General features: G+C 37.4%; 1 protein-coding gene across 6 annotated transcripts in view; it reads right to left on the bottom strand.

Moving 5' to 3' along the window:
- The window catches only part of HUWE1 (HECT, UBA and WWE domain containing E3 ubiquitin protein ligase 1), a 75,772-nt gene that overhangs the window by 38,531 nt on the left and 12,160 nt on the right, over positions 1–25,081 (bottom strand). For all 6 annotated transcript variants that reach the window (XM_045761127.2, XM_045761130.2, XM_045761131.2 and 3 more), the window contains exons 13-34: positions 24,224–24,493; positions 22,652–22,746; positions 21,707–22,052; positions 19,294–19,737; positions 18,661–18,888; positions 17,541–17,817; positions 16,822–17,063; positions 15,512–16,039; positions 14,962–15,145; positions 13,591–13,742; positions 13,047–13,178; positions 10,639–10,962; positions 10,144–10,311; positions 9,283–9,680; positions 8,062–8,302; positions 7,545–7,722; positions 5,756–6,114; positions 4,014–4,229; positions 3,112–3,261; positions 1,827–1,984; positions 1,099–1,322; positions 303–436 (exon numbers count right to left, since the gene is read on the bottom strand). In XM_045761127.2, coding sequence (XP_045617083.2) covers positions 303–436; positions 1,099–1,322; positions 1,827–1,984; positions 3,112–3,261; positions 4,014–4,229; positions 5,756–6,114; positions 7,545–7,722; positions 8,062–8,302; positions 9,283–9,680; positions 10,144–10,311; positions 10,639–10,962; positions 13,047–13,178; positions 13,591–13,742; positions 14,962–15,145; positions 15,512–16,039; positions 16,822–17,063; positions 17,541–17,817; positions 18,661–18,888; positions 19,294–19,737; positions 21,707–22,052; positions 22,652–22,746; positions 24,224–24,493 — 5,448 coding nt within the window. The remainder of the gene's footprint in view (positions 1–302; positions 437–1,098; positions 1,323–1,826; positions 1,985–3,111; positions 3,262–4,013; positions 4,230–5,755; positions 6,115–7,544; positions 7,723–8,061; positions 8,303–9,282; positions 9,681–10,143; positions 10,312–10,638; positions 10,963–13,046; positions 13,179–13,590; positions 13,743–14,961; positions 15,146–15,511; positions 16,040–16,821; positions 17,064–17,540; positions 17,818–18,660; positions 18,889–19,293; positions 19,738–21,706; positions 22,053–22,651; positions 22,747–24,223; positions 24,494–25,081) is intronic.

Raw genomic sequence — 25,081 nt, 5'->3', positions numbered from 1 at the left:
TGGGAGTCAATTTAATACAACTGTGCAATGATTATTACATTTGAGATGCTAATTTATTGTCACTTTATAAACCTTGAGATAATGAAAAGCCTTGTCTAAAAAAAAAAAAAAAAGCATATACATATTACCAACACAGTATAGGCCTTTTTATTGTGTTAAATTATCGGCAATGGGTAACGATGCAGAATCAGTACTGGCGAAAATATTGATCGCTGCCCATCTCTACAGCATTTAATACCATACATGCTCCACACTCTCCCAGGTCCTTTTTTTATTCACAGCAATAATAGTCTTGTACTAACCTCATTAGGATGAGCATCTGAAGCTGGCTCCAGACTCTCTCCTGCCCCTGATATGTCATGTTCAGTATTTTCTGTGTCCTCAATATTATCATCACCTTGAGCTCTGGTAGCTTCACTATTAGTTGTTCCTGTACCTGAAAAAATGCAAAGCAAAACTTTATTGAATTTAAACACGTGCAAACTGTTAGTTTGCCATTACACAAATTCTGGCAGATTTTGTCCCGCAGTTGACAAGTCAACATAGCTCTTCTTAACTGAATAGTTTAGCACTGTCTTTACTGTAACATTGCTCCAATTGCTATCTGCCAATTCCTCCTGTGTGCAAATTGCCACATTCAAATTTTCCCTATTTTATTTGTTAAATTTTGTTGTGGGATGACTACTTAGTGCTCTTAAAACACTGAGCAATTCAAGGACTAACAAATGCCAACTTCCCTTTGCTTTTAGTATGCCAACATTTATGTTACTTTTTAATGAGTTCTTACTTTAAATTAATGCCCATGCCATCTGAATAATTATCAATGAGAAATGTGAGACTTCACATGTAAACCATTACTATGGCAATCTAATAAATGCAAATACTCCTCAACCCTAATATAACTGATGGCAACATTTTGATGTTCAGATGGGAAACAGCTTGGAAGCTTAGTGAGCAGCACAGAAAAATTACCTCAAGCTATATGAAAATAAAGCTGAACAATGGTATGATTATTATGCAAATCATATTTCATCATATCTTACGGGAATAAATGATTTCCAGCTAGAGAAATCTTTAAGAGTAACAACTTTCACTTACCAATTGGTTGCTGTGCATCATCACTTTGTGTGTTTTTTTTCTTCGATGATGACGTGGGTACAAACGATGGTAAATTGACAATGCGTGACACTAGTTCAAGAGGCTTGAGAGCAGCATTGATTGTGGCAGCCATGTTGGGGGATGACAAGTCGAGACTGTGAGGAATACGTGCGAGGTCCGTCACCAACCCCTTGCGTACCATTTGTCTTATCATGTTGTTCATCCTGCAAATTTAAGAATGCAGTATGAAAAATATTCCAGGAAATAAAATTCCTGTAAATTAAAGTAAGAGAAAACACCTACCTATCTACCTTATAGATTCAGAGGATCAACGGCCCCATAGCCCAGTCACTGACCAGGCCGTTGGATGTGGCTGCTCACAGCCCGACGTATGAATCACAGCCTGGTTGATCAGGTATCCTTAGAGGTGTTTTGTGAAAATTATGGGCCACCACCTCAGGCCAGTTTGCTCATATTCGGAAAATCCAAATTTCCTCCACCCCTTACCCATATCCCTATACAATCCAGTAGTCTGTATTGTGCAACAGTACAGACTACTAATAGTTACATTATCTAATAAAATCTAAACTCATCTTCAAAAAATAATAATAATTTTACAATATACTAAAACCAACAATGGGACATATTCCAGCTAAATCTAGAAACACTGTACATGTCCCATGTGTGCATGCATTCTAACCATCTACAGGTAAAAGTATCAAACATACCCATGCTGCTGCTGCTTGAAGCACATGTTTGGAGGTTGATTTAACTGTGCAGGACATGCCTCCATCATGGTGCATATCAGTCCCACAAGAGCTTGGATCCGGCCGTGCTTCTCCATGCTCTCTGAGTACACTGTTGCACGTCCCAAAGCTGCTTTTACCTGTTAATTTGGAAATGTTATTTCCTAAGGCCTGAGTCTCAGATATTTGAGCAGTTGTATACAATTGTACTATAATTAAAATCCATTCAATGATTAAATCGCAACAATGGTTTACAATTGCATTATTCTTATTCAATTTTTTTTACAGCTTTCTTTGTGGTCATCAACTCTCTTTCAATAAACCACAACCAGTCTTGCCCACATATGATGAATTACCATCATTACAAAATTATCACATACACCATTTCCTACAATGTTATTATCATTACCATTATCAACTTTACAATTGCTAACTCTGCCGCCATTACCTACACTAACACCACTGTTGTTAACACTAACAAAACAAATGAACAAAACCATCATTATTGTTATTATTGATGTTACTATTGAGCTTGTTGTGGCAAAGATTTCTCCTAATTGTATATTAGAAATCAAAGACAGTACAAATTTATAATCCATATCACTAAGGTCTCTAGATATCTTTTCTAAAAATGGTATATAAAGGCAGCTTTACAATCTCTATTTTCTTTATTACATTTATTTGTATATAAACGTATTAAATTCTACCATTGCAGCAAATACTCTGCTTTTTCTTACAACAGTCAATGTACCAACATACAAGTATTGGTACATTGACACTTGATTGAATTTGGAGCAGCCATCATTATCTCTACTTCATTCTTCCTCCCTATATAACAGTGTATACATCTCGGAATATAGACCCTACTCCTCCTAGAGGCATGAGAGCACGATCGAGACCTTTCCAAGAAATCAAATGGTTGTCTTTCAGCCAGGGTAAAGCTGGAACCTCATACCACAATTAGAAAGTACCCGTAGACCCAAGCTCTCAAGTTCGATTCCATTTAAATTATACACCATTCTAAGATGGAATTGAAGTCCTGCAGAGACAAACCCAGAGGAAGACGGAACTACAGAAATTTGCCAACATCAAACAATTCTATTTTTTCCTTTATATCTACATGTTTAACACCCCAAAAATCCAACTATTTCACTTTTAAATGTAATAGAAATGGTGTACACAACTTAACCAATTCAAATGAATATTGATAAGCTAAATTTGCATAATGTGGATTGCAGCATGAAAATTATGTTAGACTAAATTTTACCTCTGCCACAAGGATTGTTTGAGCTTCAGGGGCATGATTGCATGATGCAAGGGCAGCTATAAGGACACGCACGTGACCAGCCGTATCCTTGTCCGAGGTCGAGCTGCTACACACCAAGTGGTCAAGCATGTAAGCTAGAGCTGAGCAATCCTAGAATAGTAAAAAAGGTTACAACAGACAATTAGCTTGATATTAAATTCCTTTATAAATGTAATTAATATAATTGCCAAATTTTAATCTTTTATGAGGCACTTGTCTGAAAAGGATAGGAAATATATTTTGCTGTTAATTCCAAAAATCTAGATATGACAAACCCTGGAAATAAAAAATTTTGGATATTAGAGCAGCTTTTGAATTGTCTATATTTGTACTTTTGTACTTACCAATGAAAATAATGCATCAATGTTTTAATTATATTTATCTATTTAACTGAAGTTTGTAAGCATGGCAACCTCTGTTGGTCCCTTAGCTAGGACGCCGGGTCTATACAGGTCATGCTAACATGGCAGGTTCTGGTGAACTTAGAACCTAACTAGAAAAATAAATTTCAAATGGTCATGAACCATTGTCCAAGGACTGGGAAGGTGGACTGGGAAGGTGGATTGAGAGCACGCCTCAATCCACCAGTGATATCCATTCACTTTGACACCAGACCAGATCAATCCACCACTACACAGCCTACAATCACCGAGATTGCAAGGACAATTATTATTCTAAAATTATGAACCTAACAAATTAATGAAGGGCATCCACCAGTACAGTTCCCAGCTTTGTAACGGCAGATTCATTCATCTATTGATTGAATAGATGAATGTTCAGTGAATTGTTCAATCTGCTCATTCAATCAATGATTGAATGAGCAGATTCATTACGTCCTAAGCAATATAATATGCAGCACATACCTCAGTGATTTTCTCATTAGATCCTGCCGAGTAATGATGTTCAGTGACTAGTTTGGCACAACCTGCATAAGACCGAACAAATTCGGCCAGAAGTTTACATATAAGTGACTTGGATAAGAGAGGCTTCTTTTTCTTTGCAGCATCATCTACTTTCTCACTGGAACCCGCTTTGCTGTCAGCTCCTGGCAACTTGCTAGCATCGCTCTCCATAGGACTCTGGAACAAAAGTATTAAATGCATACTTTTCCTCCTATGCGTCACATTTTGCGGCAAAATTTTAAACCATGATATGCAAGTCATATAATTACAGATACATTCATTAAGTTGAGTGCAATCATTATTCAATAAATGCAAACCAAAACAGCACGAAATTCATTTTACACAAAATAGGCATTGCAAATCCAAAATTAAAAAGAGAAATGCAAGTCATGGCTAACATAAATGACCTTTAGTGCATGGTTTATATCACTTTACACATGGATCACATTCTTTCATCATGCCAACTCCAAATACTTCACAACATCTGCTGCCCCTCAACATATTCTGATGATTTAAGGTAACTAAGGCACAATAATGTGGCTGAAAATTAACAACCCAACACGCGCATTAAAAGACAACAGTGATGATTGTCTGTCCTGAACCCTTACCAAGTCTTGACTTGCAATGACTTCTTCCTTTTTCTCACGCTATTTGATAAAGTCTAAGACAGATCAAAATGCTGTCACTTTCTTTTCTTTTCATATGAGAGTTTGGTTAAGAATGGTAATGTTTATACTCTACACTTCACTGCACTACCCAACCTTCTATTCGACTCTTAAATGTCCAATTATTCCAACTACCAATCTGCGTTCCCAATCAGGCATCTCGCCCACTTCCCCAACCATCCTCCACCCTCTCCTGAGACATTTTATAGTTTGACAACTGGCCCTTGAAATGTTGCAGCACCATCTATGTTTTGGTTTAGTTTGGTGTCTGGCCATAGAGGATCTCTCTCTCCTTGCTATATTTCACTTATTATATATTGCATCATGCTACTATGGTTTCAGGAAATACACAAAATCTGTTGGTCAGGGCTTAAAACAAGAAATAGAACCGAGAGTAAACATTTGATGAATTTTGAGCATAAAATAGATCACAAAAGCAACTGAATCTGGTGTTGGTACAAGTGTCATGTGCACTAAACATACACTGGAGCTGCCTCATATTGGCAAATGTGACTTCCACAGTTTCCGTTACACTTTTTATACCGTTTTTATCAAGATGTATCCCAGTAGGTAATTATTAATTCAAGCTATAAAAAAATGATGTTAAACTAACAAGCTGAATATCCTATACACCAGTCCACCTAGGCTGATACACAGGACCAAAGAGCTTGATTCAAATCCAATCAAGCACAATTAAACGAGTCCAACTGAGCAAACACGCGCACACAAAGAAATTCATCATTTGTTTAACCTGTTTTAACATAACATTTAAATGTGTATACCTCTGTTTCTGAAAAATCTAACCCCATTTTTAATCTTTTTTAAGTGTACGTAACGAGTCAAGTTCGGGAGTCAATTGTATAAAAATATAATGGAATAAAATCTTTTACTCATTCATACGTATGGACATATTTTGGAGAAACATGCAAAATGCCTTTTTTGCTTCATAAAACACTCAGGCTGGATGAGAGTAAACATTGTACAGGTGAAGACGTGTGACTTCTGCAAGTCAATGTACAATAGCTATACACAACATACCTGTTCATCAGCTTCCTGGACAACCATATCATTTGCTGAAGAAGACCGTGAAAGATGTAGTTGTCTTCGTGCATTGTTGCTTGATGACGAGGCTCTTTCCTCGGTTGGTGTAGTGTTGGCCACTATACCGCCAGCCACCGTTGTGCTTGGGGTGACAGCAGAGGCAGAAACAGGGTCAGCGTCATCTTTCAAAGTTGTAAGAGCTTCGAGGAGATCATGAATCAGTTGCTGAGGCTCCAGGCTAAGGGTCATACCTGTGACAAGAGCAGAGCTCCCAGTACTCCCAGCACCAGTACTTCCTCCAGCAGTACTAACGACACTCTTCCCACCAACACTTTTCATCAAAATACTGTCCTCATCTGCAAACAAAATATTATAAGTATCATGTGTCATATTTGCAATAAGTAAGCCAAGCATTTTACCTCATTGTTTGAATGTTTCAATATAATTAGATAAATTATGGTCTGATTATGACTGAAGCAAGCTTTCTTGGACCTCAGCTCAAAGTAACAATTCTGGGCGAGTTAATTTTATGAGATAGGAATAAGTGCAGCATCAAAGGAAAGGCATCCAATTCTTGTGCACAATATTCATTTCTGAAGTATTATTTTGCTCATTTCACTCTACAGTATAAGCACAATCTCCCCTCTTGAGGGGCTAGTCACCCCCCCCCCTCCCCACCTCTTTGACATGTGGGATTTGTCCCTAAAAGACAACCTGGACCTACCCCCCCCCTACATGGATAGTACGGGTTTACATCATTTAAATGGATGTGGCATTCATCACCTCCAGATGAATGGGTCCTACCACCATGCTAGTGAGTCAACTAGCACCTTTACAATCTTCTACCAAAATCCCATGTTTCCATCACTAAAGACTCCATCACATAAAAATCCCCATAACAAGAGTCCTAAAGAGGCCCTCTACTTGCTGTACTCCAATCTCCTCCTGTTGCTCTGGCCTCACATCTTGTTCCATTTCCTGTCTCATACAGTAATGAGAGATAGTACATTCGACTATCTTCCTCCATCCCTCAGCTCCTCTTCTCTGCTAGTAGATACATCATTGGATTTCTTCTGTAAAAGGTAACCTTCACTGGTTTCTGTCGTCCATGTTGGACCCTCCCGATAATACAAAAGGAATTTATTTCTTGGATTGCTCCACTTGGCCGCATTATGCCAAGGATTCCTCTTACCTCCTCCCAGTCTCCATCTGTTCACACCTGCCATGTGGTCCCTCTGGTTCTGTTAGATTGTTTATATTCACTGAACACACAGTTTCCCTTTCTTGTTAGATGCAGTTCATAACCCTTGTTTTTATTATCTACCTTGCCTCTTGACCCTTTGGGCGCTTCTGCATATGTCATTTCTGGTTCTTGGCACCATTGTTCTGTCACATCCTTGACTTTTTCCAATTTTTTTCTGCTATTGTTAATTTCTTCCTTTGCCGTTTCCCCCCCTTCCTCTTCTGCTACCTCAACCTATTCCTTACGTTCGTTGTCATGCTTCCCTACATTGGTTTTCTTCTATTCTTCTACCTTATGTTATTTACTTTTCAAATTTTTAGCTTGTATAAAAAAAATAGTAATTTTCACTGTATTTACCCACAAGAAATTAATATGGTTTACTCGAGGTGGAGAGGGTAAATGACATCTATTAACCCAACTTCACCTTAAGTCAGGAAGTCGGGTCATTTGCACACCCTACACCACCTGACAAATTACTGTTCCTATACTGAATTCTTGGGGGGGGGGGGGGGGGGAATAGCATGAAAAAAGTGCAGCACTTACTGTTTGCCGACATGAGGTTTCTTTTAAGTGTCATGTTAAGGTCTATTCGAAGGCATTGTTGTGTGATTTCAGTAAAGAGATGGGGATCTCGGCACGCAGCAGGGGCAAGTAACCTCAACAAATAATGTAGTTCTTTGGCTCCCGACATGGTGTTGTTACTAGCCGAGGACCGCACCACCTGCACAAAAATCACAAAAATAAATAACTATAGCACGGAGTGTACAATATCAACATTTTAAGTATTATTAGACCCCCAAACAGTTGTAATGATAGTATAATAAAAGAAATTTAGAGATATAGGGACCTAACTTTATTGTAGCAATCAATGACATCAAAATATAAATTTTTTAAAGTTAATGAAATTTTAATAATTCAAGACAAATCAACATTTCCTTGTCAAAGTCATCACAAACCTCTGCCATTTTGCATAGTGAAATGCACTTCTAAATATAATTTCAGATTTTCTAAATGATGAGTTCACACTATAAATTAGTAAAAGAAAAATAAAGAAACTGACCTTTTCCATGGTATAACGCAACGTGGTGGGCTCCTCCAGCACATGCCTCATAAGTAGAGCTGCCAAATTTTGGAAGCCCCAAAACCCTGAAGACTCTGTGAGGGAGAGTAAGGTGCGTACACCACCGAGGCTCGCAAAAAGACACGCTTGCTCCCACACTCGGGTGATTCGCAGACAAAGACGCATCAATGCATGAAGTGTATCAGGTTCAACTCCAAGTTTCATGAAGCCCACACATGCTCTGCAAATAGATGTAGGAATCCAGTGAAGACTATAAAATTATATAATTTATTTATATAAATATCACCCCAAGGAACCCTTGTATTGGCATGTAGACAATTTTGGGGGCATACATTATGGTTGAAAAGAAAATCTACACAAGTACATCATTTGTGATGTATTAGCATATCGAAGTTTCTAACATTGATGATGACAAACTTGTCACATCAGAACAGTTATCAGACTGGACAAAGCACAAAACAAAGATTCTGAAAAACTTCCAAAAGTTCATCTTTGCCAACAGTTATAGACAGTTGAAACAATTTCAGTGATGTAGTGGTGGATGCCAAAACCATCAACAATTTTAAAGGAACAAATGATAAAGATTACAATGAAAACGAGACATTAGTGTAGCTCTCATCCTGCAACTACCCTTTGGTAACTACATCTCGGTAAAGCTGATAAGGAATCCTACATTAAATGACATAGAAAATTACTGTGCATAGAGAAGACATGGAACTTCAATGATACAGGAATAGCTGTCTTAGAGAGAGATCCCATCCATATTAAAGCTGCACTACAAAATCCAGATTATGTACAAATAGTTGTAGTAAAGATACAAATCCAAAGCAAACTGATTAGATTTATGTATATAACCCAATCTTCAATACAGTTAATGAAAGATTATGAAAAACTAAGAGGAACGTAAACCTATTACTATATGATTATTGGAATAAAATACTATTAACCCTTTGCAACGCTCATTTGCCGTACTACTTGTGCTCGAATCAATTTTTTTTTTTTTTATATATTAGTTTGAATGATTTTGTCAAGCACCATTACATGCAACTTAATTAGCAGATCCCTTCGAGGGTTTACCAATGAAACCCATATTACTTGGGTTTCCAGTTTCTGGATTCTCAAAATATCCAAACAAACGAATCTATTAACCAAAGAAAGGACACCAAAAATGTTAACGTATAAATAGGTAAGAATTCTAACCTGATCATAGCTTCATGGTGGGTTTCTGTGAGACCATCAATAGGTACAACTTCTGTACTGTTGATGTCAGGAGCTTCAGTGGTTGCATCCTCACCATCTTCACACTCCATCTTCTCATCTCCGGTTGCTGCCACCGTTACAGCATCAGCCGGTACTTCCACTCCAGGGTCTAAAGCATATTCTAAACTCACTGCCTCTTCTCCAGATTTGGTACCCTCAGTTTTATCCTCATCTGCAGATGCATCCTCTGGCTTGCTGGCCATTGCATTTTCCTCTTCGGTAGCTGGCGTTGGCTCATCTTGAGGCATGATACTTGGCAGTTTTTTCTTCTCCTCAGCAATAGCCTTATCCTTGACAGTGATCATGACAGGACGTCGGTTACCAGATTCCTCATTTACCTGAAAAATGTAATGTTAAACAATTTGCCATCACTTAGTCAACTTACTGCTATTACATTGCAAATCTAGATCTTTTGAGTCATTGTTACTTTTACATATTTCACTAGTCCATATATTATATGCTAAATACAGCAGAATGCCCTGGATGGGAATAATACATAGGAGACCCTTGCAATTCTGTTTGAATTTAAATTGGAGGCACTGTATATAATTTGGCAGCAGTAAGTTTGTATACTTGACATCACAACAGCATCCTCAGAACAATTTAGATGACAGTTGTATATTTAGACAAAAACACTGACAGCTATGCTTCCAAATTAAAATCCAAATGCAAATAAATTGGTAAATACACATTACTTTTAAATAGGCCCAAGTGATTTAGACTTTTGATAATAGTAATAGACAATGAATTGGATTGCACTTTTCAAGGCTAATCTATAAAAAACTGATTTTTAAATCTCACCTGCACCATTGAATGAAACTGGATGGTGTATTTTCTACGGCCATTGATAATCCTGATGCTTGCCTCGCCTGCCCAGTAAGCATCGTCAATGGTTTTATTGTTGCTTGCCGAGTATGCACACCACTTAAGGGTGCTCATGTCAAACCATTTCCACACGTGGTTACATATCTGTTGAATTATTCATATTAAAAAATGAACATTCAAATTATCTTTAACTGTATATACCATCTTAAAATGTTTTAGGTACTTTTGCAACAATTGATACTCTTGCTGGTACAGAGTTGGCACTGGAAGAATCGGAGGCCTCCAATAAACACCCAACATCTTGAACATGACTTACTACTTTTGAGGGCACATTATTCCTATGCCGAGAGCATGGTTTTTACCTAAACAAAAAGATAAAAGCTGAGTTTGGATTTTTCCACACATATATTGTGCATTCCTAGGGTTAAGATTATTTTGCCAATACATATGCAAAACACAAAGTCACTCTACCTTGCTTACAGACGACCTTCTCTTTGTAGCTATAGCCAATTTTTCATACAAATCGAGCAATAATAATCCAGGCGAGATCCACTTGGGGGTCCCGGAACCATCCCCAGATTCCTTTTCCTTAGCCTGTGATGTTCCAGAAGACACAGCTGACACGGGAGAAGGCGTGGTAACAGCAGCTGCAGTAGTCGCAGCCGCAACAGCAGGAGCAGCAGAAGTGGTTGTGGAAATGGAAGCCATAGCAGCATGGGTTAAGGTAAACAAATCTGTAAGGGTGTCCACCAATCCAGCTTGCTCCATGGCCATAGCACACCCACTTTTCATCTCCTGAAATAAATATAAATATTACACAAAATCACAAATACATGATACATCAGAGACATTAGCACATGCACCCAAGGAGATGAAGTAAGTGGGGTTCAGTACCATCATATGACTTCAATATTTTCAACATTATTCTTAGAGGATATCGTCATATGTTGATTCATGGGGTAATGCAGTTATTGTCATATGATGCTTTCAACAATTATTGTCTGGGTTTTACATGTATGATACAAATAAGGATATAATAGCTCTACGTGGGTGTTATGGAGTTTACCTTTACCCATGAAAAAACAATGCTATCATTTCACAGTTACATTGCTATGTGAATGTAGTTATCGTCACAAGTGTTACAATGCGAACACAGTCATCATCATTGTGTAAAATTCTGTCATAGTTACGATATGTATACCAATATTTTTCATATGGGTTTCACAACTCTATGGTTGTAATGAGGTATACCAACCAGGTACACCAGTCAATTGGTGTAGTGGTACCTAGCACTACAGCCCTGCAGACTGTGGTGTAGCACTACACCACAGTCTCCGTGGTGTAGTGGTAAGACACTCGCCTGGCGTTCCGCGAGCGCTATGTCATGGGTTCGTATCCTGGCCGAGGAGGATTTACTGGGCGCAATTCCTTAACTGTAGCCTCTGTTTAACGCAACAGTAAAATGTGTACTTGGATGAAAAAAACGATTCTTCGCGGCAGGGGATCGTATTCCAGGGACCTGCCCGAAACGCTACGCATACTAGTGGCTGTACAAGAATGTAACAACTCTTTTATATATCTCAAAAAAAAAAAAAAAAAAATTGAACCACCATCATGTATTATATGTAAGAAGAGCCTGATGTCATTGAGGGACACACTGGGGACTTACTCCTTTGTTTAATCAATACTGTCAACCATATGGTGCCAATTAGACCATATGTCATCACTCAGAACCCAACACCATTAAATATTATCTTTATATGGTTTTCACTAACCTATATGGTTGTAATGAAATATACCAGGTAAACCAATCATCACTTGAAACAGCATCATGTGTTATGTGGATTATGTGATTTATCAAGTTATTCAACACACACAGTCTTGTAAATGTTGAGATGCAAGTGACAAACAATCGATGAAACATTCAAGGAGAACACAGGAGTCGTGTCTCACATACCTCAGTGTCAGCAAAATCGGCATCGTGTGTCAACAGATGCCAGACCACACAGCCACAGTGACACTTTCAGTGTCTCTCCACTCAGTAAAAAGGTAAATATTCACTTATTTTCTTGTTGTTCTTACATTTTGCATCCAAGTTAATCTATGATGAGGATTTTTTTTTTAGCATAGGCAGAAATGACCATAATATATAGCTGCTGTCGAAGGGTTAAAGAATGGCATTGAGTACTATATTTGTAAATAGTAGTCTGAATACAATGAGTTTCCACTCTAGTGCCCTGTCTCCTTGCTATTAATAACTTGGTGTAGTTACCCTTGGCTTTCAATTGCTTTGTTTTAATGTATACACTAAAAGCGGTACACAAAAAAATTCCTGACCCCTCAAACATATGATTTTTGATAGCCCGACCCACACACAGAAAAGGAAAAGCAACAATATTTTGGCCCATCCTGAACCCTTACTAAGATTAAACTCCTTTCAAATTTAGTCCAGGACTGACCAAAAAGTTGTCACTTTCATTTCATGTGTGTAGGGGTTGGAGTATTTTTTCTCCCACACTATTGTGACATTCCCAGTGTTTATTTCGAGTTCTGAATTGTAAGCTCTCACTATTTCCACCGGTATCAAAACACCTTCCACTATCTACTCTTCCTTTTACTTGTACATCAAGTCTCCTCAAGTTCCTGTCTTTCCTAGTGATGGGCCAGTCCTCCATATTACTAGTAGTACAATGGTACAAGGGTTAGGCCCCTATATTACTAGTAATGCAAGGATTGGTCTTTCCCTATTACTAGTGATACAAATACTATACCTACTAAGTAACTACTGTACTATGACCCCCTTTGTCAATCAAAAATTATATTTGTATCATATTTTTTGGTTAATTGAATTTGAACATTAACAAATTTTTGCAACCCACCTCAAACAGCAGAGTAACAAGATGCAATCTAACTGCAAACTTAGATGCCAAGACGGAAGAACACAGTAGTTCTACAGTTTCTTGCGTTGATAGTGTGTTAGTCAACAGTAACTGCCCTGCTTGGCTACTAATCTGAAATGAAAAATAAATTATAACATGTAGGTTTTATTATGTAAATACAAAATACAATCTTTATATTAAATACAGCAAATAAAATTTATGTATTTGTATCTTTCATATTCATTTCTTAAGGTAAACTCAGAACATTCAAATATTCTTGTAACACTGTCCCCAGGTATTTTAGGAACCTTCTAATGTTAAAGACTAACAGAACCATATTCAAAGGAATTGTCACATTAAATTCTGCTTATCTAGTTTCCGAGCAAACTGAAGATGATAAATTATTTGTCATTACCAAGCCCAAGAACAGTAGTGTTTGTCACCAGACATTGTCCTGTCATATGGAGCAAAGGAACAGGAATATAAACACAGTCTTATGCAACAGTTAAATGTAGACACAGGAATTTGCTAACAAGTGACTTACTTGGTTAATGAGTGTAGTAAGCATGCCATCTCTCCAGTGCGTGCCATTACGTGTAGCACAGGTTGTAAGGAGTTCACAGACCTTGTACACCATCTGTGGCTGGACATCCAGTTGACTCAAGCATCCCTCCAGCACACATTTGGTGAAGTTATCTGAAAAGAAAATATATTTAGTGAAATATCAAATGTGAATACAACATTCCATCAGCCATTTTTATCAGGAAAGTGTCATGGACGCAACAAATCCCTCCCTCCCTTTTCTTCCCAAAACACTCGTCTACCTTATCCCAGAAGGTAACAATATTCATGGATTATCAGTTTGCAGTATTATAAACCTGCCCTACAGTGACTACCACACCAGAACAAGCAACAACTACCACAAACATATGGTGGTGGTCAATTTTGTGTCAAAATATAATCCTCCTCATGGCTCCTAGTGACTTTCTCATCCGAGTTCCCTTGTTCGTGTACCACCCTAATGAATTTTGCATGGGACCATCATGTCTCCATTTCTTCTTTCTGCTAGGATGAGAAGTTTTAATTCTTTAGTTGTTCCTCATTACTCATAACACAGCTCTGGAATTAGTCTGATAACATTACTCTGAACTTTCTCCAGCCTTGTTTTCATTTTGCAACATTAAAACTACACTGATGCTGCAAATTCCAGATTTGGTTTGACAAGACATATACACAGTCCTGAACAGATTCCTAAAGGCAGCTCTTATATTAGCCAAGCATCTTTCCTGTGTGCATTGCTTTCTCTCGAGAAGATTGGCCAACTGCCAGTGTCGATTGCATGGGATAGACATAGCTTGTAAAAACAACCCGTCCTCCTAACAGAATGTCGCATTCGACATATACTCTACCCAAGGCTAAACACGGTACCCGCTTGCAAAATTGACATTGTGCTGTGTTTTGGGTCCTCTGGTAGGTTAGGATAAGAGCACTTTAGTACAACAGTTTCTTGACATTGGAAACCTTAGAGGATGGGCTGGTAAAAACATCAGATGGGTCAATGAGCAAGAAAGGCCAGGATCCTTGGGTGTACCAGCCACAAAGGAAACAAGAGAATGACATAAGTCAAGCTCTTTATGCCCTGAATTCTGACCTTATTATTGTATCTGGTGTGTTGATTTAAATTTCTGCAAATGTTTCAAGTTGTCATATTTGTTAGTATTAAAGTTGTATTCAGATGTGGCTTTCATGGCTTTCTTCAGTGTATTTGGAAGCACAAGGAAGAAAAAAGTTGTGAAAGCCGAGTAAAAGTAAAAAATGATAGTGATAGAGGCAAAAGTGGTGAAGGTGGCCAAAAGAAAAAAAATTTATGAAAGCCATGAAGCATCCCTCCTGAAAACATCAAAACTGTACTTACCAAGGGTATCTTTACTAAGGGGTTCATCATCCACTTCTTTCTGTGGGACAGGTGGTGGTTTGGAGAGCACATTACGTGGGTGGGTGCCTCCACCAGACACTTGCACATTCTCCCCAAGAGACATGGCAATAGCTTGCAGCATCTGGTCTTCCTCTGTTAGCTCCATATCTCCACTGCCTCCAGCCTGAAAAAATGTAAAACTTAAAGAACTACAGACTTATGTCCTTTTTAGGTGAAGTTATAATTGACGATTGAACAGAACAGTTTACTTTGAGCTAATTTGCTTATATGAGATTCAATCAAATCAAGATACCTGGGGCTAAAGCTTATAAAGTCAAGGAGACAGGGTACAGTCAGGGCAGCCAGGTCAAGGTGCATTCAAGTTAATGTTTAATCACAAAAAAAAAAAAAAATTCTATGTTATAGGGATCTTATACCACTGGCTAGTAGATGCGTGTTCATTAAACATTAATCTATAGAAACTTTATTGTTTATATACATTACTTTAATAGTGGTTGACACAAATGAGGATAATAGTATCAATACTTACACCAGAAACCTGATCCATGAGAGGGTTCATCAGTAAGTACTCCGTGGCCTGCTGCAGCGTATGGGTCTGAGCGATCGCTTCCATGCAACGTTCTCTTGCAAAACCCATGTCCATAAGTGCTTGTAGATGCTGCTGGTTCACCTCGGAATCTGCCGAGGGAGGTTGGCCAGTGCTCTCCGACGGTGTTGGAGTAGAAGATGGTGCCGAAGAAGGCACAGAAGATGGTGTTCCAGCAGTCACAGCAGTTGCAGTGGTTGAGGTGGTGGTTGTAGTAGTGGTGGTGGTAGTAGTGGTGGTAGTGGTAGTTGTGGTGGATGTGGTATTGTTAGTACTTGTATTAGGGGTGGGTGTGGTCACTGCAGTGGTGGAAGTGGGCACGCTCTCTTTCTCTTTCGCTAGACGCTCCTGTATAATTGCCTCGCCCTTGATTATTGAGCACAGGATGACCAGCACAGATTCAGATATGCGTACTCCATAAGACTTCAAAGGTTTCTTGTTCCACAATTTCATTACAGCTTCGAATGCAACCTGAAAATACAAAATTTAAAAATATATTTAATTTGCCAAAATTCTGGATTTAATCTTAATCACTATCAAAGATTGTGTTGTACAGTACAGTTTTAGATTACACACACACACACACACCCACCCCTACACCAAAATACATTTCTTTATTTATATCAACAATGAATCATTGTCAATTTATCCAACATTTTAATGTTGTGATCTGTTGGCGTGTTTCTGACAGTAAATGTTCCAGGCATCGCAGGGTCCCACTCAAGAAACACCTCAAGTGTTTATACTCTTAATGTTTTTTCCAATTAGTTTTGGGTTATTACTAAAATGAATTTGTCAAGAGTATAGATGCAAATTAACATACATGTAAAGATAACAGAATTTACACCACTGATGAATATACAAATTTTTAAGAACATTTCAACATTTTTCATTCATTTTTCAATATTCACTACTATTCATTATAAATACAAATGAAACATGGAAAGGTGTGCACATTATCTGTATGATACTGTAAAAAGAAAACAAACATATCTTTCATACTTTTTCAGCAAAAAAATTTGAAAAACTCAAATTTCTCACAAGCAGAGCAATCATTATTTTGGCCAAGGTGATCTCTGGATGGTCCCCCAATAAGTTATGCACACACTACTCAAAAAAAAAAAAAAAAAAAAAAAATTTTTGGAGGAATTTTGATTTGGATGACGCATCATCAAAACTTGTACCGTTTCAGTATGGACGATGCTAAGATGTGCCACTGGAATGTTAAAGTGCTAAGAATGTATTGTATATACCTTTTGTATATGAATTAAAAACTTGAGTGGACTGAATGGTTGATAGCCAGGTTGCGAGGACTTAGCAGGAAGAGAGTTGGGAGAATCCAACATAGTTCGTGGGTTGACTAATCGCTCCAATAGGAATAGCCACGTGTCTAAGAATTCTCCAGTACCTTCTGGTAACTCCCCAGAATCCAATCCATTTTGTCCCTGCATAGTTCCTCCAGCAGTGATGGCCCACTCAAATGTGTCAAAGAAGGCTGCAAACAAAATTTGTAGAATGAAGCCATGACAGTAAATCAAAGTTGGTTTGCATATCACTAAACATTGCCTTTTTTAAACCACTTCATTTTTCTTGCCTAAATAAAAAAAATGCTTAATGGAAGCTTTTCGAACAATATTTAAAAACATTATAAAGCAGTTTGGTATAATCAAAAATGCAAAATAAAAAATGTCATTACATCAATATTCAACTTAATTACAACCATAGTACATTATAGTTTTTAATAGGTGATCAACTAAAGCACATTACTGAATTTATAACAAAAACCAACTATAAATTTAAAAATATTTATTCACAAAACTGTGCAATACATTAGTAAAATACAAAATAGCAATTATAGAAAAATGCATCTTAACTGACAAAATAAATGATAAAAATATTATTAACCATAGCCAGCAATGTAAATTTTTCATAGGTATCCAAGAACATTGGCAAAGGTCAACAAAATACATACCTTTAAGACCTTGAGAGGATGCAAAATACTGAAGCATCAGATGGTATGGCATCTTCTTGTCATCAAAAAGCATTGGATTGGTAAACCTAACCGAACAGATGAGGAACGTAAGACGAAACTTGGGCACCGGAGAGGATGGTGGCGGCGTCCATGAGAGACCTGCATACAGGAGTTGTGCCAAGGCTGAAGCTACTGCCCGTGCTGATGCAGACGGTGGGGTAATTGGAGTTGCCACCTGCTGCCCTCTCCGTTGACGCAACGGTGACCCAACACACAGCTAACAAGATATTATGCATAAAGCTAGCATTTGTTACAAAAAGCCAGATCTTATACACAAATTTTCAATACAGTACATGTCTAATGAAATTGTACGAGTACAACACAGCTACCGAAGATTATGAATTTCCCACAATTTTTGCCATACAACTTTGTTGCTTAAATCTCCCACAACATTATATGGGTTTGTCCCTTTATTTCCCCACAATGTTTAGGTTTGATTAAGTAGAAATGTATTGAGTATAATCCATCATTTATGCAATCTGCTATAAAATTCATACACAGTGCTTTCTAGTGTTGGAATTCAGAGTAGCAATTTCTCTGGAATTCATGCATTCTATATGGGAAACTTACCCCTGTTAAAGTGACCCCAGCTGTACATGCTGCAACTTTGTGCTACATTTTCCAGTATTATCATCTGATACAAAGTCAAATTTCCCACAACTTGTGGGAAAGGAAAATGGCCTTATGAAGAATCTTTTAAAAACTATTTACAACCCATTTATTTAAACTATTTACAACCCATTTACTTGTTAAAAAATGCACTTGCTGGATCAGCAATGACAAAAAAACCTACATAAGTGATAAATTACAAGGGGAAATAATATATTGTATAAGAAAAAATGTTAAAGCCAATATCCACAAAAGGAAAGTAGAGGTGGAAAAAACAGATAATCAAGTAAGAGACTGCACCACAAGGAAATGAACTGTACATCAAGGTCAATATATAGCTGTAGGAGAATTCCAACTTGTTTTGTCATATCCTGAACCTCGGGCATATCTAATCTTCCAGTTGTAGCCACCCCTACATAAAGAACAACAAGGTAAACAGTAATTTACTAACCTTTACGAGCAAGCCAAACAGTTCAGCAAGAGCCTTTCCTAATCTAGAGGCCGATGACAAAAGTGGTTTGATCAGCTTCATTTGGTGTTGTGTGGCAGCAGACTGTTGTCGAGTTGGGCTCTCCGTGCCACTATCCTCAGCTGTGGGTATACTTCCTCCTGCAGTCACTTTCACATCTGTTTCCGTTACTTCCATTGCAACAGCCTCACTCCGGCTTCCGTCATCACACTAAAATTTAAATAAAATATTTAAAACAATTCTGAAACAAGAATAATTTTGGCCATAAATGTTTTTTTTTACAGTAAGACCTGAAAACTACAATAGCAACATTAAGCATATATATATTAATAACCCTTCTCACACACCTGTTCAAATACTGACATTTTTACAACCACCACAAATGGAGTAAAAATCAATTTTGCTTTAAAACCAAGTTATCCTTTTTGAGGAAATACATAAATATAAGGCACTGATAAACAGAACTGACCATTTCAAGTATTTAACTGCAAAATTGCTTTGTGAAAGATCCAAAGCTATTATTGGACAAAATTATTACAAAATATCTTTAATAAATCCATTTAGTAGTAGTAGTACTTTAGTCTAATAAAAATTAAGCCATTAGAAAATACTAACTCTTAAGTCTGGTGGAAGAAGCTTGTCGGTATCTTCTTTGCCAAAAAGACAGCCAGCAGGTAGTGCATCATCTGAACACAGAGCTAACAACACTGTCGACTCCCACACGAGTGACGTGTACAACTGTGTGAGCCCTGCCAACACACGCAGACCCAACTCTGTCCCCCACTGGTTGATAGACACTTGCCGAATCTCAGTCTGTCCTGTGCGGCACACGTGCACTAGCATCATGATATAAGCATGAACAGCACTAAGGGTATGCAAGAGAGGGGTGGCCTGCGGTGATGCTGTGGCCTCACCAGGGGTTGGTGCACACGCTAGCTCACGCAGAAGGACAGACCCTCCCGGAGAAGGCAAAGGTTCATGTAGTGGAGCCAGTGCTTCTAATTTTTCATTTAGGCACTGTAGTCCCCTCTGAAGAACTCCACTTTCATGAGCAAGATTCTGGTTAAAAATAAGAAATAATTAGTAACAAAAATACACTACAGTATATACAAAGATTTAGTTATTCAGTTTTGGCTAATCATCCTTAATATATCTACAATTTTAATGGGTAATGAAAAATATTTTCATTCAATACTTTGCAAATCAACATCACAATAGTGTGATGTACCTACAAGAATCTTGGACCAAATCAGTGAGACAATGAAAGAAGTTTGGTCCCACTGTATTACTCCCAAAATTTTCTCATTCAATATTTGATTCACAATTAGAGCTTATCTGTGGTGTCAGGCTATCCTTGCAGTGTAAGCATCAGCAAACTTAACTCCTTTGGCTGTAACTTTTTTTTTTTTTCCCCTAAACAATAACAAGAAATTTTGTTTATTTTAAAAAAATATGGACCAATTAATGTAATTTCAATGAGTGTTCAAGAAATACAAATAACCAATAATCACATTCCACACAGCTTTACAAACATCATTTCTTTCTGAGGTTGGGAATGGGCAGCCCCCAGATTCATGGCAATTACAGTCTTAGTAGCATTACATTTGGGGTTAATGGGTTCCCAGTCCAATAACCCAAACCTCCCCCTGGAGGGTGGTGGAGTCACCACATCTCCATGAATGACCAACAGTGTTTATGGAATATTTGAATAAAAACTTCCTCCTAAAATAATAATACTTATATCAACTATTTGGTTGAATGTACAAAATTGGAATCTTGCAGCCAAGAATGTTTACATTTTGTACTATTAATTTTGAAGAGGACATGATAGAAAAATTAACATTGTTAGGCCTTGTACAGCACACATGTACTATACTAGGGCCTAGGATAGCATATATCAGGCCTAGAATTGCTTAGACAGGTCAGGTTAGCTGCTTTAGTTCCTTATCCATGATTTTAGTATTGCATTTTGAGCCAATTCAATAATACAAAAAGTAACTTTGGGCTCCAACTGTCCATTTTGCTCATTTGACCAAATAATTGATATAAGCACCATTATTGGAGGATGTGCCAATTTAAATATCATACAAATTAAGCAAATGAATATATTTGCAGGTGCTCAAACAATCTTGTAAAAAAAATTCAGAAGACTGTAAAACCTTTAAAGATCTGGTCAAATTTGAAGTTGTGATGTTGGCAAATTATGGAACAATGAGAATATGACAAGATACAAACACAATCAATTAAAAAAGAAGAGGGTGGATGATATTTGCATATTCTAAAGGGATGCAACATTATGAAACTCAAAAGAACTAAAGGTACTGGAAACCCATAACTAAAATAACACGAGAAATATGATAAATTTTAGAACATGTGATAATCACAAAGGAAATAACTATTGAAGCTCTTAAATGGTATAATCAAAAGTCCATTAAATAAGACAATTTAATCTGTACAATGGGATTGGACCTACATCCCTGAACTCTTGACACAGTACAGTTCAATCTCGTCTTATGCCCTCAATATTTTCTCAGACATATCAAGTTCTTTTGATTCATTGTCCATGAAATCGTATTATTGAAGCAGTGCAAAAATAGTGATGGTTGTGCTGCTTCATAAGTGCTAGCAGATAGATCAGGCCACGTCAAAACCAATCATAAAAATCTCTCAAATCAAAATGTGTAATAAAGGTGCCACCATGAACCTCATTCTACTCATCCAATTACAAACATACAATCCCACACATGCAGTAAAAGTAACACACGTGCAATGAAATCACAAGACCGTGATGTATCTGAGAAAATTATTGAGCCAGTAGTGGGATCCAACCTGCATCCCTGGCGAGTTCAGGTATGTGGCTTTGAACCCATTATACAGCCTTCCACCAAATATGCAAATATGCAGGGTGTCCACAAATTATTCACTAAATTATATATTATTAGTGCTTACAATGAGGTAAATAATTTGTAGACAACCTGAATATTCACAAAAATAACTGAATATAAAAAACAAAAGCTTTACTCCTAACCAATATGGATTTGCAGACAGATGCTACAGATTGGCAAGCTTGAGAAACTGGGAAGTCTATTGGAAGATTTGGCAATCCCAAAATGCCAAGTAAAGGTACAAGGCCTTTCTGGGTGACAAATTCTTTGCAGTGGTCATCTGTCGAATTATTGCTGAGGATGGCATCCACAAACTTCATGACGTTAAGTACATAGTCCACCAGAGGCACGGGCCGTTTTTCCCCAGGCGTTGTGTCCGACAAGGGGACATCCTCTCGCTGTCCGGTGGAAACGGGCGGCCCGGCAACACCGGAATCTCTCTCCTCCTCCTCTTCCTCTTCTTCATCACTCGAGTTATCATTTGTTGTTCTGCCAATATAATGTGAAAAGTAATAAACTATAATAGCAAATTAAATTGCATAAAATTTGGTAGGAATCCTAGTCTTTCCTTTAACAGCGATCAAACTATTAAAGCATATTAAAGCTACATAGCATTTTTTTCAACAGCAACCAACAAATATGACAAGTTGTGGTTGGTTGGTGTGGTCGGAGTGTGGTTGGTTGGTGTGGTAGGATAGCTAAAGGGTGAGAGTATGGTCGGTAGTGTGGTGCTTACTCATCAATGCTTACCCATCAGTGATGGCAGGAATAGTGTGATCTAGCTTTTTAATCAGAATTGGCTACAAGTATATTTAAAATACAGTGCCAGTCAATTAGGACACTTCACCTTGCTGTATACAGCACTGAAGACATGGAATCTCTACTCAAATTCCTTGCATATCTGTCACTTATGTGAGCATGCCCTCCTATTTCACCATAAGTAGGAATTTCCCTTGAACATATCCCCGAATGACTATAAAGGTCAAACTACTGTACTGCACTAATTTGTAATCGAGAACAAAATGTTATACTTTCAGAGCAGTAGAAATCTAACTTGAGAATACGCTACTTTGGGAATGTGTACTCACCGAGACACTGGAGCGGGTGATGCTTCATGCTTGGGCGGGGTCTTCCAGCAGATATAGTGCGTGTCACTGCCCAACAAGCATACTTCTTCTAATAACTAGAAATGTGAAAAAACTAATTAGCTCTATGAACATAAATATAGTATTAGAGATTAATTTTATAATCGTGTAACAGTTATTAATTAATTAACAAGACTGCATGCCACCTATCAAAATGTATTCCTGTTTAAATGACTAAAAAAGTTAATAAAAAATGATAGTGTTAATAAATGATAGTTTTCTGTGACAAAAACACAATACAAGATCTGTGGACCCCAGAAATAGAGGAAAGACCTGTAGATTAAACAGGTTAACATAAAACCATAACCACAAAGCATTAAGATCTTTAAGACTACTGACAAAATACAACTCTGGACAGTTTTTGCAATTACAATTATTCCCATTTGTGACCTAATAGAATTGTCTTTTACAATATTAATATTTTTAATGGCATTTGTTGTCTATCTCAAAGCTATAGCCTACAAAGTTTGGTTTGTCAAAACGTTTAGCCCACAAGGTAGATAAATAGAATCTGTTGTGTAAATGTACTTTATGTTTACAAAACGTAAATAGAAATAGAGGTGATCATTCCAGAGGTGGAATGACCACCTCTGGTCATTCATATCATTAGACTTGGATCTTCCAGCATCTTCTCATAGCTCGCTTCTCTTGAGTTTAGCTGTGGGCTTATCATGCTTTAACAGGTTCTGTAGTAGTGGTCTACATCCTCAATTTGCAATCAAGGATCCTGGATTCATACCCCGGACAGGACAGAAATGGTTGGACATGTGCCTTTTAAACTGATACCTCTAATCACCTTGCAGTAAACAGGTATCTGTGAGTTAGGCAATGATTATGGGTTGCAGCATGGTGAAGGTCATTGATCTAGAGAAACCTCAATAGATAACCATCCAGATCTTAGTAATGAGATTACCTTATTAAATTGTCTCATATCATACAAAAAAATAATTAGCTTGGATGGTCCAGAACACAATGCCTTGTGCCTGTTTTGCAATTATCTCAATCCTTTGAGGTTGAAAGTTAACCACTAGACAGTATGATTCCCACCTTTTAAAAACAGGCTAGGCAGAAAGTTGAAATTACAAGTACCAGGAAACTTTGGAACAATACGGTGGGACTGAACTTGTATCTCTGGCCTCCCTAGACACCGATGCGAGTTCAGTCCAACCACATTGCTCCAAAATATTTGTCGATACATCAAGCTATTTTAATTTCGGTTTGAAATTTCAGGGGTACATTTCATTATGCAACACTAAATGAAATCCCATAACTCTGAAAAATATCCTTTCAAGAAAATTAACTAATAATGACCACAGAGAAAAGATGAAGTTATGGCCAACAATAGCAATTCTAAAAATATGGAATTTAATAATATTGGGGTTATGATACTGAGAATTAACAGTAAAGTATAGCAAAAATGTAGTTGCAAAAAGTAATGTATAGCAAAAACATCAAGGAACACAAACTACATAAATATTCCAAAAGCTTTATCCTAAAAGACTTGTGGATACTCACTTTAACAATAGCCTTCATGGCCTGGGCCTTAAGGCTAGGCTGGTGTCTCATCAGTTCATCCATTGCGTTACCCAAGTTAGATGCAGTATCACCCATGGGGTCTGATGAACGCCGCCTTCTCATGGCCGGTAGATAGTCAGGGGAGAGAAGCACCTTGAACAGTCGTTCAAACGGCTTACAGGCCACAAATGCAGCAAGGCCCCGAGAATTGAGGCATAGAGCACTAAACACATTAGGAAGAGAACCCAACACCTCTCTTGTGGCTGGTACCTGAAAATTTAGAGTAACTTTTTACAATGCGTAAGATAATCTACTGTATACATTTACTATACAGTATATTATCCAATTTTTTACCAATTTAGTAAAACATTAGTAAAAACTAATTAAAAAAATAAAATATTCTTGATTGACAAATACTAGCATTCAGATGCCAAAACCTTATGCCTTTGCCAAAATTCACATTTTAATAATTTTTTTTTTACATCCTAACCCTAGAAATGCACAAACAGTAATAGAATAAATCAAGAATTATTTCTGCACAAAAAGTGTCATCCTATACTGTATTATTAATAACTATCTTTGGAAAGCTAAAATATGTATATAAAATCAATACATACAATTGTATCTTTTTAAATTATTAAAACAAAGTCACTGTTTTATAGTTTAAAGAATTTTATATTTTAAATTTGGGAAAATATTAAAATACAGTACCTTCCAATGACTTTCTTCAATTAATTTGTTTACGTTTTAAGTCTACCTAGAGAAAAAGCGGGCCCCTCCGTTGATAAAATAAAAGTAAAAAATGTACTAGAGCATTAGCCAATTTCCCATCATAAAGTTAGAATTCTGTGAACTTTA

This window comes from Procambarus clarkii, chromosome 45 (assembly GCF_040958095.1).
Source record: "Procambarus clarkii isolate CNS0578487 chromosome 45, FALCON_Pclarkii_2.0, whole genome shotgun sequence".
In the NCBI taxonomy this organism is placed as follows: domain Eukaryota; kingdom Metazoa; phylum Arthropoda; class Malacostraca; order Decapoda; family Cambaridae; genus Procambarus; species Procambarus clarkii.
The sequence above is the reverse complement of the archived record's forward strand: the minus strand, read 5'-3'. Positions and strand labels throughout refer to the sequence as shown.